At 41.5% G+C, this 16,914-nt stretch overlaps 1 protein-coding gene across 5 annotated transcripts in view; it reads right to left on the bottom strand.

The window, feature by feature from the left end:
• Positions 1-5,364: 5,364 nt before the first annotated feature.
• The window catches only part of CASR (calcium sensing receptor), a 77,346-nt gene continuing 65,796 nt past the window's right edge, over positions 5,365-16,914 (bottom strand). For all 5 annotated transcript variants that reach the window (XM_058731197.1, XM_058731199.1, XM_058731198.1 and 2 more), the window contains 3 exons: positions 13,152-13,382; positions 9,593-9,716; positions 5,365-8,321 (listed from right to left, as the gene is read on the bottom strand). In XM_058731197.1, the coding sequence (XP_058587180.1) occupies positions 6,808-8,321; positions 9,593-9,716; positions 13,152-13,382 (1,869 nt within the window). In that variant the 3' untranslated portion in view covers positions 5,365-6,807. The remainder of the gene's footprint in view (positions 8,322-9,592; positions 9,717-13,151; positions 13,383-16,914) is intronic.

Genomic DNA, 16,914 nt, shown 5'->3' on the forward strand with positions numbered 1-16,914 from the left:
AATCTCATGGTTCATGTAATTGAGTCCTGTGTTGGGATCTGTGCTCACAGCGCAGAGCCTGCTTGTGGTTCTCTCTTTCCCTCTCTTTCTGCCCCACTCTAGAAAAAAAAAAAAAAAGAAGGAATAGAAAAATGGAGTTCCATGTACCCATTATCAGCTTCACCAACCACTAACTTTCTGTTGTTCTTTCTTCTCTTTCTCCTTGTATACTTATTGCCTCCTCATATTGTGATATTTTAAAGCAAATCCCAGACATTGTATGATTTCACCCATAAATACTTCAGTGTAAGTCTCATCTTATTAAATGACCATGGTGCACATGGCAAAGCAAATGGGGTAAAATGTTATCAATAAGCAAATTTGGGTAGAAGGGATATATGTGTTCTTTGTACTACTTATTTTTGTAAATTTTCTGTAAGTTTGAGATTATTTCTAAGGAAAAAGTAAAAAAATGACACCCAACCAAACAAAAAACATGAACACAATAATATCACAGCTGATGATCCAAGGAATAGTTTTTCTTGTTTTACTATAAATCATGCTCTTGGAAATAAATTAAGGGAGAAAACTCAGATAAATATTAAAAAGAAAATAAAAATCAGTCACAATTCTAACACCCAGACACAATCACTATTAATGATTATGTATTTTTCTTCAGTCTACACACAAACATATGCCTATCATTAAAAAAGTCAAATAGTACTAATGAACTTATAACCAAGCACAATAATTCCGTTCTCATCCTCTCAAGTACTTGCTCCTGCTTGCTCTCTCTTATCTGCTAGCAGGCTCTAATGGCAAAGTGCCAGCTGCAGCTCTGTTTTCATCATAGTACTTTCTTATCTACCACAGCTGTTAAGATGAAAGGGTATCATATTTTGCTTGCTTTTACTCAGGAGAATGTGTTTTTCATTTTGTGTTTGATCTTAAAAATGCTTTGTTTGTGGGGCGGTGTATACTGCAGATTGGTTCATCCATCATCCAATTTGACCTCCTTCTAGCATGTCTTCCTATACTCTATTGGCTGGACAGCAAAAGCCACATTTCCAGACCCCATTGCAGCTTGGATTTTGCACATGGCCAGTGGGAGGCTTGGAAAGTTGATGTGAATGGGGCCAAGTACAGTGGCAGAGGGGTTTGATTCCTCAAGCTACAAGGAAGAGTCTAGCGTCCAGTTCTGTGTGCCATGGGTGCTAAGTGGCAGGCAGTGGAAGTAAATGAAGTTTTTGCCAGAAGAACCCCATGGAGGGATTAGATATTTCTTCTGACTGCATTGTTCCTGATTGTGTAGCATCCAAGCTTGGATCATCAGAAGTTTATAAGCATCTTGATAACTTATAACAAATCTAGGATGAATTTTATGGTCTTCAACTCAGCCACTTGATAGAAGAAATGACTGAACTCTATGATACTTCAGATTCTAAAAGCAAAACCTCCAAACTTTAGTCATCTGTGGTTCTATGATTTTCCATATTTTCCCCATACTCTTGAGGTGATATTTTACAGGAGTTATTTTTTTTTTTTGGCAAATAACCAATTATGGCAGCTAATATTATATTCCCTTTACATAAGAAACTAAGACAAATAAATTTGGACATTAACTACCTCATCTAAGGACATATTATAGTTTATCTGTTATGATGTTTAGAATCCAACTCCTGGTTTTCCACGGCTCCAATACTCGACCTATTCGTGACTAACAATAAAGAGAGTCCCTAAGAGTCCTGGAACCAATTATAGCTGTAGCAGGACTTTATAGGAGTGGGTAATTTTTATCTAATACAGTTTGTTTATTTGTTTAAAACTTCACTACATGGCTATTTTAAATTATTTTCTTAATTTTTTGGATATAATCTTGTGCTTTAATGTACAAAATTTGAGAACTATAGACATTTCTAAAGAAGTGGAAATGATTAGTCCATCACCAAGTAGCAGTGTCTTTACAATGTGAATGTTTTCCTAGGTCAGATAGAAACAAAACATTTAAAGAAAATTGGGAGATTTTGAACAATAACCATATCTTTGGGTTGATATCAAGGAGAATAACACATTCTTCCAAAAACATTTCCTGATACTTTTGTCAGTGATCAACTCCTATATTGACCATGAGGGTTATTCTTGGGCTTTGATCTCTTACCTATTTTCAATATACTCACAAACATTTGCACTCTAAGTTCTGGGAACTCAGTCTTTGAGTTAATTGTTTTATTGGTTCTAGCCTCCTACTCTAGCTAGTTATCCAGGTAGCTAGTGTCCCAATTTCAGAAGGAGATAGTTGGTGATGTGCTTCTATTACTCCCCCAGCCCCTTACTGCAATCCAGCTCTTGGTATAAATAAATAACCCTGCCTCCACTCCAAACTCCCCCCACTCTTGTGCATGATTCAGGGAGGGGATGGATGTGGTGGTGGTTCCAGCAGAAGAATGACCCCCTAACCCCACTTGATGCCTGGGTCACAGTTATCTTACTAGTCCCCAGGTACAACTTCATGCTGGTTCTGTCCAGCTTCCTGCCTCTTTTTGGCTTCTTCTAGTAGTTCTCCACTTCTCATACCACTAGCTGAGCAGCAACTCTCAAGGCTAAAACTCTTCTCCCTGTCCTTTGAATGCACTTTTGTTCCTGTGACTCATCCTACCCTGTACTTGTTATATCCCTGACCCCTACCTCACTCCTTGCATGATAACAGAGTTCTCATCCAACTGCTAGTATTTTCCCATGATCCAGGACAGGAATCCAGGGTTTCCTGGACACCAGTGATATCATTACAACAACTTCCTTCCACCTATCCCACTCCAACCACCTTTGAGGTGCACCTTTGTATCCAACGGACTCCTAAAATGACCATTCAGTCTTAGACCAGGGATGATTAACCAGCACCCCTAACTAATGCTGTGTTGCTCTTCCAGCCCAGATATGTTCAAATTCAGTAAATGGCAGAGGGAAACTGGTCTGTGCAGAGCTAGCCCACAGAGCTTCTATGACTTTAGCCAGGCCCAAAGAGATAACATTGCTCTGAAATGCAACTTTTTGGAGAAAAACGTAGAGAAGTCCAATTTCCCCCAATTGAAATGAATGCAGTTAGACACAAAATAGCCATGTAGTGAAGTTTTAAACAAATAAACAAACTGTATTAGATAATAATTACCCACTCCTATAAAGTTCTGCTATAGCTATAATTGGTTCCAAGACTCTTAGGGACTCTCTTTATTGTTAGTCATGAATAGGTAGAGTATTGGAGTAGTGGAAAACCAGGAGTTGGATTCTAAACATCATAACAGATAAACTATAATATGTCCTTAGATGAGGTAGTTAATGTCCAAATTTATTTGTTTTAGTTTCTTATGTAAAGAGACTATAATATCATGTAGTTGATGATTATAGGGACTTGAAGAGTGATAATGTTGCATGATGATCATTACCTATAAAATTCTAATGTAAGTTCTTAAAATCTTCTAGGAAACTCTCTCATTTGAGTGAAAATCCTTCATAATTATAGAATTCATTTTTATTTTCAAAAGAAAAATAAACAGTTTCCATTGCCAATGGACTCTTAAGAATCTTTTGGAAAAACTCTTGACTGACTTTATAAAAGAGAGAAAACAAACCCCTGTTTTTGGAAGCTACTGGTTTTCAGGTTTGTTCTACTAACATATAATGGATAGAAAATGGCTGTTAATGATCTAAAACCAAAACCCAGAAAGACTAAGAACACAAGGTTTATAGTTCTCCAAACAGATTTGAAGGACTAGAATATTGGTCAGACTTTTTTTCGGGGAGGAGAGAGATGGAGCTAGTTGGTGGGGAGAGCACTAGAGGGAGACCAGGCGGATCTCTGAGAAAGGCGCTGGACTGTTTCCTGAGCTGAAAACGCTCAGGAAAGGGGGAGTAGAGTAAAAATGTTGTATTAGTTTCCGTTGCTTCTGTGACAGTACCACAAACTTAGTGGCGTAAAACAACATAAATTTATTATCTTACAGTTCTGGAGACCAGCAGTCCGAAAAGGCTCTTACTGGACTAAAATCAAGGTTTTGACAGGGTTGGTTCCTTCTGGAAGCTCTGGGGAAAATTTGTTTTCTTGCCTTTTCCATCTTCTAGAAGCCTCCATGTCTCTTGGTTCATAGTTCCTTTCCCTATTCAAAAGCAGCAATAATCTCTGGAGTTTTTCTCACATCACATCATCCTTACACTGATTCTCCGCTTCCTTCTTCCACTTCTGAGGACCTAGTGATTACATTGTGCCCACCTGGACAATCCAAAATGATCTCCCTACCAAGGTCAGCTGATTGGCAAACTTAATCCCATCTGCAGCCTTAACTCACTCTTGCCATGTAACGTAACCATCATAGGTTCTGGAGATTAGGACGTGGGCATCTTTGGGGGGCTGTTATTCAGTCTTTGACAAATGTCTATACAGATTTGGAGACACATGCCCTGTTTTCCCTCTGGCACCTTGGAAGCTAGTCTCTATGAATTCTCCATACCATCATGGGGAGGCAGCAGTCAAGTAGAGGCCGGGAGGGAGGGGCCTGAGAGCTGCCTGGCAGTTCCTAGGCTCCAGTGTTCTCTATTCATGAGAGAGCTGGCAAGCCCGAGAGGGCCCTAGCAGTTGGGACAAAGTGACACAGCTGTGAAAATCACTGTGGATCCCATGACCGGGGACCATATGGGGATGGGAGGCCTCATAGGATGCCAATGTGAAGGCATAACAATTACTGAGGACCAGATCAGAATGTTCTCAGAGATGTCAATAGGAGCTGCTGATGTTTGAGGAACCCCACCTCCCTTTACACTAAAAGCTCTCATGGAAGGGGTAAGGAAGAAACCTCTGAACCGATGCCCAGAAATCTGAACCAATTCAGAAAACTCTGAAGTTTCTGAGAAAACCCCAGTTTGACTAAGATGGAAGTTTCTGTCACTAGGCTGAATGGGAATTTGAGATAGAAACTAAGTTGTTAGAGAAAAATAAAGTTCACGTTTTACACTCCTGAATCTGTGCTGAGAGTTGTGCTGCAACATATAAATGAAGATAATGATGTTGAGTCCAACATTCTCAGATTTAATTGCTATATTTTGGCTTTGGCTTAAGAGCAGCATTTAGAGTGATCTGAGAAACTACTGCCAGACCGGTGACATTCTTCTCTTGGCGTTGCGATCATAGAGGCAGAGCATGGGGGCCTCTGGGGGGGTCTGATTGACTTTCTGGGTTTGTTGCCATGAGCAAGTGTTACTAGGGCTGATCAGAGTTCTTGGGGTGATTATGAAGAAAGTTTGTGTCATCAGTGGGCTTGTCATTAAAATCTGAATGGTAAACAAAGTTTGTTTTATATTTTAATGAAGTGAAAAAAATAATTACAATATCAGTAATAATATTAACTAATATTTATTGAATGCTTACTATATGCTAGGCACCATGCTAAAGTACTTTACATGCATCATCTCATTTAATTCACATAAGCGCTCTGAGGGGAAAGAATGATTATTACCTCTATTTTAGAGACAAAGAAGCTGGGGCTTAGTGAAGTTAAGGTTCCCTGCCTGTGGTCACCCAACTTGTAAGTGACTGGCTTGAACCCAGGTCTCTCTGTCTCCAGAGCCTGAATGCTCAGAAATATGCCATTCAACCACTTTAACCACCTATGGGCAGATTCCCACTGCTGGAGGGATTTTAGGTATGGCATTTGGCAGGGAGAGTGCCAGGCTAATGTCCTGTGAGAGCTCTCATGGAACACTTTCTTACCTCAGCAACTGGTAGGGGCTAATGACTGGGATCTTGTTTTCCACAGAGTCAGCTGTGGATCTGGCTTCGGGAAGCTTTGGGGACAGGGATTGGGGGAACTTATGGATCCCTGGGGCTTACTTGGGCTTAGCTCATGGAGGTGAGGGTGGTGGGGTAGGCAAGGATAGGCAAGGAGCTCAATAATACTGCCTTATATTAACCAGACTGACATTTTTTCAGTTTATATTGTCCATGAACTATTATAACATTATTATAACAGAAGCATCTTCTTAGAGATAAAGCTACATATAGCAATATTAATTACAGATACAGCTCATTGGATTCATGCAGTTCCTTCCCAACAATTTGAGGTGATTCTTGTGATCCTGGAATCTAAACATGGCATCACTATGACATTCTCCACCAGACATGTTGTTGTAGGAGGGATGCTAACCTTCTAGATGTCACATGATAGCAGCAGCAAGTAGGAGACCGAATATCTTATGGTTTTCATAAATAGGAGGGGACATGTTCACCTTATGCTCTTGAACACTTGAAGTTCTCTTCCCATTGTCAAGGTGCTGGGAAGCACTGATGATGTTCTGTCTTTCAGACTCTTAACTCTAGTGGTGGCCAGTCTGAACTTTTTTCACTCTGCACACTTTTGTGTCTGGGCCAGGCTGTCTGCAATGTTCAGGGCAGGCATTTCGGTGTTAAGAAAAAAAGAAGGGAATAGGTGGGTTACTAAAGTCTTGGTTTTATATCTGGGCAGTTGGATGGGATAGAATGGAGGATGAGAACAGAGGAAGAGACATGAACAGCAAATCTGACTATGATGATCTCAACACTCTGACATCTCCAACCACAGAAGGACACGGTTCTTTTTTTTTTTTCTTTTTAATTTTAGAGGAAACATTAGTCAATTCACTGTTATTTAAAGCAGTGCAACTAAATTTGAGGTGTTTGGCGTGTCTTATTCCTCCTTCCACACACAGGGGAAAGGAGTCTGGGGCGATTCCTCATCCCTGTCAGAGAACACGATCCCAGGAGTCCTCTCTGGATCCTCCCTGGACTGGCCACCTTCTTCCATTTTATGAATGCAGTATATTTTCTGTGACAGTGCTGCCACCACCACTGATGACAAAGCTTTGTGAACTGGACACTACAAGTGCTGGGGACATCTCTTCAGGGTCCTCCATCTCTGGTCGGAAGTCCCCGTCTACAGGCCCTTGAAGGCCTCTCTCCTGGGCACTCAGTTCTGAGTCTGTCTCCCCGCACTGTAGTGGGAGTAATGCCTGATGTCTGGTGAGGGTCTCATTGCTTTTCTGGGCCTCCAGGGAGTTCTGGTGCATAGAATTCCTGTGAGCCATGGCACTCTTCTGAGGCTCATCAAAGCTCAGTGAGAAGGTGACTGTGCCACTGCCGAAGATGACTTTCTGCTTGCATCTGGGCTGTGGCTGTGGCTGTGGCTGCTGCTGTAGGGACGAGGGCTGCTGTGGCTGCGGCTGCTGCTCTTGTTGGGTCAGGGCCAGTGGCTGCTGCTGCTTTTGCCTCTCGGGCTGTGGGAAGGGGTCTTCACTGTTGCTCTTACTGCTGATGGAGGAAGAGGGTGTGGATCCCGTGGAGCCCCCAAGGCTGCTGGACCGCTTGCGAGAGACGTTGCTGCGGCGCAGCGTGGCCCGGGCTGCTACTTTGAAAGCATGGGCAGCAGTGCTGCAACGCACCTCCTCGATGGTGTTACGTGATGGCTTGAAGAGGATGATGTAGACCTTGTTGAAGAAGATGCAGGCCAGCAAGCCAAAGCTGGCTGCCAGGATGGCGATCACTTCCACGGCAGAGACAAACTTGCCATAGGTGCTGGCGTAGGCTGGAATGAAGGAGATCCAGACGATGAAGAAGATGAGCATGCTGAAGGTGATGAACTTGGCTTCATTGAAATTCTCTGGCAGCTTCCGGGACTTGAAGGCAAAGAAGAAGCAGATGGCAGCCAGTAGGCAGGTGTAGCCAATTAAGAAGCCCAGGGCCATTAGCGAGCCCTCATGGCATGTGATAAAGATGATCTCATCCTCCAGCTCGTGGTTGCGGTAGCTTGAGGGTGGTGCAGTGTAGAGCCAGATCACACAGATGACAATCTGCATGAAGGTGCAGAGGAAGACCAGCAGGAACTGCAGGTTGAGCCCCCACCACTTGCGGTGGAAGCTCGTGGGGATCTTGGCCTCAAACACCAGGAGGACACGGTTGGTTTTCACTAGGATGCATGATATGCAGAGCACGAAGCTGATGCCAAAGGCTGGCTGGCGCAGGCGGCATGTCCAGTCCTGGGGCTCACCAATGAAGAACAGGGAGCTGGAGAAGCAGCAGAGCAAGGAGAAGAGGAGGAGGTAGGAGAGCTCTCGATTGGTAGCCTTGACAATGGGTGTGTTACGGAACTTGAGGAAGACACCCAGCACGAAGGCTGTCAGGAAAATGCCCAGCACAGCAAAGAGAGTGAGTGCAATCCCAAAGGGCTCCGTCCAGGACAGAAACTCAATCTCCTTGGCAATGCAAGAAGTGTGGTTCTCATTGGACCAGAAGTCATCGGGGCACTTGTCACAGGCACTTGCATCTGTAAAATGTTTCAGGGAAGAGTTAGTCACTGTGGGGCATAGACTAAGACCTGAGTGTAAAAGTGTTGGTAAGGGTATACAGATTATTGGATGCGGTCACTTTAAACTTTCTTTGTTAGTGAAATGATCGAACTCTGACTTATGTTTGTTAACATACTTATTTAATTTCATGTATTTTTAATAGTTCTGTTATTTTTTTCCTTTGTACATGGTGGGGGGTGGTGCTACCCCTATTAGCACTACTTGCTGATGGTCTTTAGCAGAGAATGATCAATCTTGCTGGGCAGGTGGCTGGCTGCCTACATACCAGGAATCTAGCATAGTTTACCAACTTCTCACAGTATTCACACTCAGCTTGATACATTTTGGATATATGGATGGACTTTGTGGACATGTCAGAGCAGACTTCCTCTTCGATCAAGGCAGAATATCCCACACAAACGACCTGTGCCTTCCTCACTCCACATTCATGACTTTCCAATGAGGGAGACTGCAGACGCATTCAGTCAGTAGACATTTATTAAGGCTCTACTATGTCCCAAACACCTTGCAGTTTTGGGGAGTTAAAGGAACATGGGCTTTCAGTCAGAGATATGGATGGGAATCCTGGCTCTTCTGTTTACTAGCTGTTTGGTCAGGCTCCTTAACCTCTCTGAGCCTCAGTTTCAATCATCTATGCAAAGAAAGCAATAATCCCATTATTGTGGTAAGGATGAAATGAGATAATAACAGTAATAATAACAATTATAGTTAATATGTATAAAGCATCTCCGAATGCCAGTTAAGGTTTTTACTTAACATTTATCTAGAACTTAGCATGTGCTATAACAGTATTAACTCATTTAATTCCCCCAACTCTGTAAAATAGGTTTATTATTATTTCCACTTTGTAGATGAAGAAACTGAGGTACAGGAAAAGCATAAGTAAGACAGCAAATACAATGCCAGGCACCCAACAGGCAATATATCATGGCCTATTAATTGTGTAGTGTAGAACAGACAGAACTTTGTCTATTTAGGGCTACTGAGCTGTAAGAAAAGGAATATAAAATTGGAGTAAAACGAAAGATGTGTAACCTTTTATGGTATTACAAGGCATCCAATATTTCTTTTCTATCCCCCTCAATGCCCAGCCCAACGTGACTCTCAGACATACCTTGTTAAATGAGAAATTGTGCGAAGTACCTCCTCAGCCTACCCCTTCCAGGGACTTGGCTGACCCCAGTGCTCCAAAGTGAACTGAGCACTGCAGGAGAGCATGTTCCTTTACCTGTTTCATCACTGTACTCCCCATCAGGACATTCCACACACTCAAAACAGCAGGTGGGCTCCCCCTCAATGATTCCTTTTCTGGTCCCTGCCAAGCAGTCTCGACTGCAGTTGGAGAAAGGTACCTAGAGAACCAAGAGCACAAAAGTGAAGGGCTGCAGCTGTGGGATCAGTCTCCCCTTTTGACACAAGCACGGAAGAGGAGTTTGTGCACAAGGACCAGTACAACAGACTTCAGACTCATTCCAGACAGAGGAAGCCCCAGAGATCCTTGTTCTTATTATCAATGAAAGGGAGGTGGGAAAAAAAAAAGAAAGGGAGAGGTGTCCTTGGGCAAGTGCCTGCAGGTGTGTGTGCGCGCGCGCGCGCACACACACACACACACACACACACACACACACATCCATGGGAGTCTGGGAAGATTAATTGTTGCCACTCTACACAGTGACCAAAATCCTCCTTAAATAACCCCCCATTCCATTCCCTCCAAGTCCCAGAATGGGACATCTGTTTGCTTTCCATGGAAACAAGAGTTTAAGGCAAGCTAAAAGATGCAGGGACACAGGTCTACATACATATAGAGGGATAATCACAAAGGGAGATGCTGAGATGAGAGGAAATTTGTTTAGAAAATGGGATTCTGAACTTTGCAGTGAATTGCAATTCCTGCAACTTTATTTTAGGCTTTATAGGGTGACTTCTGAGATCCTTGAACCACTCATCAAGGCAGGCAGGACAGGCATAGAGGAGCCAAAAGTAAATGGATCAGAAAAATATGTCATACTACCCAAAAGAAATCTGCAATAGTGATATTAATTTCAGATAACATAGATTTTATTTATTTATTTCATTAGTGGACTTCAGGTGCATGGAATTTGATTAATCATAATCCTTGTTTTCCCATCATTACTTGTTCATATTTCAATCACTTTTAGCCAGTCATTTTTAATGACTACCCCCCAAAAAAGCTAGGACTAGAACAGTAACCTGCACTTAACTGTATGCTTTCCTCTAACCTCTTGCTTCCTTCCCTACTATATATTCATACCTGAGATGACCACCATTCTCTGTTTATCACAGGCAAATGACATTAAACATTCTTTCTTTTTTAAAAAAACACTAAACTTTCAAGGGACAGATGAATCTAATCTTATGTGAACTCTACCAGAGATTGGGGGGAAAAAAGGGGAACATCTTCTAACTCATTCTTATATAAAGGCCGGTATAACTCTGATTCCAAAACCAGATGAGAACAGTATGAAAAAGAAAAAAAAAATTACAGGCCCATCTCACTACTTTAAGTTGTCTTTAGAAGCAGACCTGAGTTGTGGATTTGTCTACAAGTGTTTGCAAGGAAAGTTCTCCCAAGAAACCAGGAAGAGAATGGAGCAAGTCAGACACAGAAGGGAAGAAGACAGCAAGGGTATGATCTTGAGCAAAGTCCCTCAGAGGGTAGCTTCTGCCTGATCCCATAGGGGAACTCTGGACTGTAAGTTATTCCTTAGAGCTGTCCTGATCTAAGGAAAAGGGAGCCAGGGTTTTTGTACTTCCACACCACTCATTGTTAAGGATCTTTTTAGGGAAATGTAAATTTGTAGACTCTTCTGCCTTTCTGAGCCCTGTGGGCAAAGTGGGTTCTATTAGCTCGCTGGTAGTTTTCTGAAAAAGTGTGGTGAGTTCTGTTGGAAGCAAAAATATATAGAAGTCCTGGAGATATACGCAAAGTGTAAGGAATCTGAAAGGACCTGAGAAGAGTACAGCTACTTTTTATCACTTGAATATAGATGAAAACACTAAAACAATTAACAAACTCAAAGGACATAGGAAAGAATATGTAGCACGATCATGTTAGGTTTGTGCCAAGAATGCAAACAAGTTCAGTACTAGAAAATCTATACTGCATCTATATATATATAATCCACTGCATTAACAAATTAATTGAGAACAATCATGATCATCAGTAGATAAAGAAAAAGCATTTGATGAAATTCAACACAAAATAGCAATTAAAAACTTACCTGAAAAAGGGAGATAGGAAGAAATATCTTTAACTTAAAAAGGGCAATATAAAAACTTCTTAGGTAAACATCATTCTACATGAAAAAATAAAAGCATTTCTTTTAAAACAAGAATGCCCACTATGACCACTATTATTAAACATTGCAGAGTTCATAGCTAGTGGGATAAGACAAGAAAAATAAGGGCATAAATATTGGAAAGAACTCAGTAAAACTTGTTGTTTACAGATGATATGATTGTCCACGTAGAAAACTTAAAAGAATCAGCAACCAAATTATTAGAAATAATTGGGGAGCAGCCTCAGACTGCCACAGACTTTTCTTACCCAAGTTTCATTAGTTTTTCTTAAAAAGGCACTTCAGCTTTTGTTTGCTTTGGTTGATTACCATATCCTTAAATGGTTGTTTTTGACAGTTTTGTCCAATTTATTGCTTTATTGTTTCAGAAGCTCTTCTTCTCATTCCATATGATCATGTCAAGTAACACAGAAGGGTGCATACTATTTCCAAAATGTTTCTTTAAAAAATTTTTTTTAAAAATATTTATTTATTTATTTATTTATTTATTTATTTATTTATTTATTTTGAGAGAGAAATGGAGTGCAAGCAGGGGAGGTGCAGAGAGAGAGGGAGACACAGAATCTGAAGCAGGCTCCAGGCTCTGAGCTGTCAGCACAGAGCATGATGCAGGGCTCAAACTCAAGGACCTCAAGATCATGACCTGAGCCGAAATCAGACGCTTAACTGACTGAGCCACCGAGGCACCCCTCAAAATGTCTCTTTAATAAGACTCTTCCCTTCTCTCCCCACCTACCTGCTTGACTTGGAGACATCTTACAAAGTTAAACACATGGAAATCAACAAAGGAAATTTTTTACTATATCAGAAAAATAACTGGTTTGACGAGGATTTTTTAGAAAACTTGAAGAGAAAATAATTGGCATTATTTTCTAATGAAAGAGGGATATAAATGACAGTATTGGACCTGATGATTGCTAAGATTCTTGGGACCTTGGGAAGGAAAAGAAAGGAAAAGAACTAGTGAAGGACATTAGTACTTTCAACTATAGTAACACAGTACCCTCAGAGATGTTATCTTTCCCACGTTACCAACCCATTTGATTTTCTAAGAAATTGTCCTTTTGATTTATAGGTCAGCCCGGAGCTATTTGGATAACAGGGAACTACCTCTGTGTGAATTGTCCAGACCCTACCTTGAGTGATATTTCTGTTTGCTTAAATATTTCACTCTGGTTGGGGAAAGTTTTAGTCAAGGAAACTATTAACCATTTAGCCAAGGGATCAGATTTGTAAAGAATAAGAATTTTCTGAGGATTATCATCTGTATACTAAACACTCATGGATTTCATGGAGAACCTTGGCATTAGAGCTATATGACAAGAGCTAACAAGAGTTAGTGAGTTGAGGGAAGTGGTCTCATCATTTTGCAAGTCCAGTGGTGAAACCTAAGGCCCTTCCGAAGTCTAGCACAGTTTCCTGCCTGTGGTGGAGGCATCTGTGGTTCTGATGGACAGCACATACCTCCCTGGAGAATCCACTCCACAGGATTTTCTCCTCATTGATGAAGAGCCTTTCTCCTTTCTTGGCATAGACGTTGTAATATCCGACTTCCTTAAACACTATGGAGCCATCCTCTGGAGAGAGGTGCCAGTTGATGATGGAATAGTTCCCCACCAGGTCCCCACATTCATCGAAAGTCACCTGCTCCCCCATATTGTTGGTAAAGTTTAGGTGCCGTAGGTGCTTCAGGACCTAAAGAGGAACAGAGACTTTGAGTACAAGCCACAGGGCTACCACATATGTTTAAGTATGTTATGTACTGCATGAGGACAGTAAACTATCTTGTTCTAACAAAGTGGAAGGAACATAACTTTAGGAAGAGGCACCTTTTTCTAATTTACACTAAGGTAATTGTATGTGTTAGCAGTATCCCTGGTAAGCCACAGGCTTTACTTGATACTCAAATTGTAACTGGGGCGAAAACACCTTCTTGAAGTCAGGAAAGTAGACTGGGCACATCTCACCATGGCCCCTGGCCAAATCAAGTCTTCTGCAGGTACATCATCAACTGGTGGTGCCCCAGGAAGGGCAGGGTTTGTAACCCAGAGCCATTCCTGGTGCCTTCTGAGATGGGTTTTGGGGAAGGAGTGGAGGCATGAAGTACTTTTAAGATCTGTTCCATCTTTCTTTATGCTGCTGCCTCTGTGAAAGTGTCTTGCTGCCAAAAATCATGGAGTGGGGTGAGTGGAAGGAAGAAAGAAATGAGGCTGTGGGTGGAGCCCTCACCATCACTGTTGTAACAGTCATGGCCAATCCCTTAATCTTCGCAGGGTTTTATATGTCATATAACTCTTGTATAAAAAAGTAATGATAATAATTGTTAAACTTTAGGGGCGCCTGGGTGGCTCAGTCGGTTAAGCGGCTGACTTCGGCTAAGGTCTGATCTTGCGGTCCGTGAGTTTGAGCCCCACGTCGGGCTCTGTGCTCACGGCTCAGAGCCTGGAGCCTGTTTCAGATTCTGTGTCTCCCTCTCTCTGACCCTCCCCCGTTCATGCTCTGTCTCTCTGTCTCAAAAATAAATAAACGTTAAAAAAAAATTTTTTTTTTAATTAAAAAAATTAAAAAAAAATAATTGTTAAACTTTATTGGTCATTTTACTACATTTTAGGCGCAAATGCTAAATGCCTTATATTTATCATCTAATCTTATCCTTACAACAAATAGTACTATCACCCCCATTTTACTGATGGGGAAAGTGAGGCATAGGAACAGAAGTATCTTGTTTAGGGTTACACAGTTAGCAAGTGGTGCAAAGCCTGCGCTCTTAATGGCTATGCTCTATTGTAGTATTGTTAGGCACCTGGCTTTGCTTCCTATGTGCCCCTGACATGGGTCAGGAGGAGACAGTGAACACTCAGCCCCTTCATGTGGGATGTGCCAGGTCCCAAGGCATCAAGAGAGAATAACACATGGTCCAGCCTGTGAATATAAGTGTTCTTGCTTCTACTGCACCTCACAAGTCACCGAGATTTATCACCCTCCTCCAGCTCTGAGCATGTTTCCTCACCTTGTAATGAGAGGGCTGGTCCAGAGAGGTTGAGGAATCTCTGCAGACTCTGGTATGGACTCTTCTCTCTGTTCTGTGGCTTCATGGTCCCTGAGGTACATCTAGAGGCACCTCTCCCTTTTATCATTATTTTTATCGTTACCCCTAAAAAACCAACATCTAATCTGACACTGGGGAAAAGTTTGGGTTGAGTCTGTCTAATGGATGGCTTTACTGAGGCCTTGCACCTATTATCCAGGTTAATATTCATGACAAACTAGGTGACTTAGCTAGGCCCCTTCAGGGCACCTTTAATATTCTACCCATTCCAGAGATGACACTGCTTTTTAAAACTATGTATCTGTATTCACTTTACTTTCAAATAAACATTTATTGTAAGGAAAATTAAATAGGGAAAAGGAGTCACCTGAATTTGCTCATAAACAGCTCTGGGACAAGTTTGGAGACAGAGTCAATGGCAGACCATGTATGCACACAAGCATACCACCCTGGGTGCCTCACCTAACCTTCTGTATGGGATTTACTACTTTAGTGTCCTCACTGCTACCCTGGCAGACTCTGGCTGCCCTGACTTTTGCCCAGACCTATGGGGGAAAAGGGGGTGTCCTTCCCTTCCTGCTATCTGTTCTTCTATTCTGCAGTCAGAACTGCTGAGCTATCCTCCAAAAAGATGGAGAATGAATCCTACTGAGGATTCATGCTACCTGTGTTCTCCTGAGGCTTCCTTGATGGTCATCCATCTTATATTTTTTCCTCCATTTTTACTGACCTTTTAAAACTGTCTGCAGAGCAGTACCCCAGATATTTTCCTTTTTTATACCTCCAGTTCTCCTTCCTTTTCCTCCATGCTCTTGGAATGACCTGGCCTCCTCCTATACAGAATGATGTACATCCTTTTGTTTGTACCCCAACACATCCTTGTCCTGACACAGCTTTTCTTCCCTGAGAGGAACATACAGTCCTTCTGCTGTGTACAGCTGAGCTTCTCTTGCAGCACTTAGAACCTCATTCCTTCCACCCACTCTGGAACCTCCATTCCATAGTCATGCTTTTCTTTTCCCACATCCTGCTGGGGATCTATCATGGCTCAGATGAAATATTCTTCAAACTTCTCTAGGTAGCTTCCAAAACCTCCATACTTTGGTTTCATGTACCTACCATTACTTGTTAGTGCAAATGTTTTATCCTAGTCATAGTTTCCACTGTCCTTTCCACAATCATGCTAACTCTGTCTTTGCTCTGATGTGTGTAAAAGGAGATGAGAAGAGTGGAGAGGTAGGGAACTACCTCTTATTTACACTTCCTATGTGCCAGGCATTGTACTAAAGCTTTACACACAATATCTCATTTAATCCTCACAACCACTCTATTATTATATTTATTTTATAGATGAAGAAACTGAGGCATAGAAGTCAAGAAACTTGCCGGTCATAAGCTAGAAAGTTCTTGAGCTGTGATTTAAACAGGAGCTTTTCCTGCTGCACTCTCCTGCCTCTAATATAAATGATTTAGAATGTCCATGGCAAATATTTGTCAGTAATATTTCCTCATTAAATATATTTTGAAAAAGCATCACTGTTATTTGAAGAATAATTTTAAAAGCATATATACAGCAATAAAACTGGAGTATTGAGCATAAATTTACTTCCTTCTTATTCAGGTTTAATTCCTTGGTTCTCAATATGCCAGGCAACAAGCTTCCTCTCTCCTTTTCTCTGTCTTTAAGTTCTCTGCAGTGAAAGTCTCCAGGCATTAGTGGATGAATAAGGAAGGGAACAGGGACAGTCATTTTATAATTAAATTGTTATCTTCTACATTGGTCAGGCTGGACAGAAACGTGACTCAAAGATCACCACTGGCTGTAATCCTTTTGTGTTGCTATTGGCATGGGATGGAGATTTCTACCATAATCCTAACATGAAAGAAGAAGAAGTCAATCAAAAATCATTTTCTTAAAGTTTCCATTAAAAAATTATTGTAAACACAGGGTGAGATGTGTGTGCTGTTAGAATCAGTCAACAAGTAAATATTTATAGACTATCCACTATGTGTTCTGAGCTAGGCTGCAGTAGTATAAGACATAGTAATATAGTCCTCATGAGCTAACTTATAGGGTATCAGCTCTAAATAGAGCTAAATTCAGAAGGGATGGAAATTTAAAAGGGCTGAAGAGGTCAATACAGGCTTGAGGCATGGTAGAAATTTGGATTGGCAAAG

Source organism: Neofelis nebulosa, chromosome 5 (genome assembly GCF_028018385.1).
Source record: "Neofelis nebulosa isolate mNeoNeb1 chromosome 5, mNeoNeb1.pri, whole genome shotgun sequence".
Classification (NCBI taxonomy): Eukaryota; Metazoa; Chordata; class Mammalia; order Carnivora; family Felidae; genus Neofelis; species Neofelis nebulosa.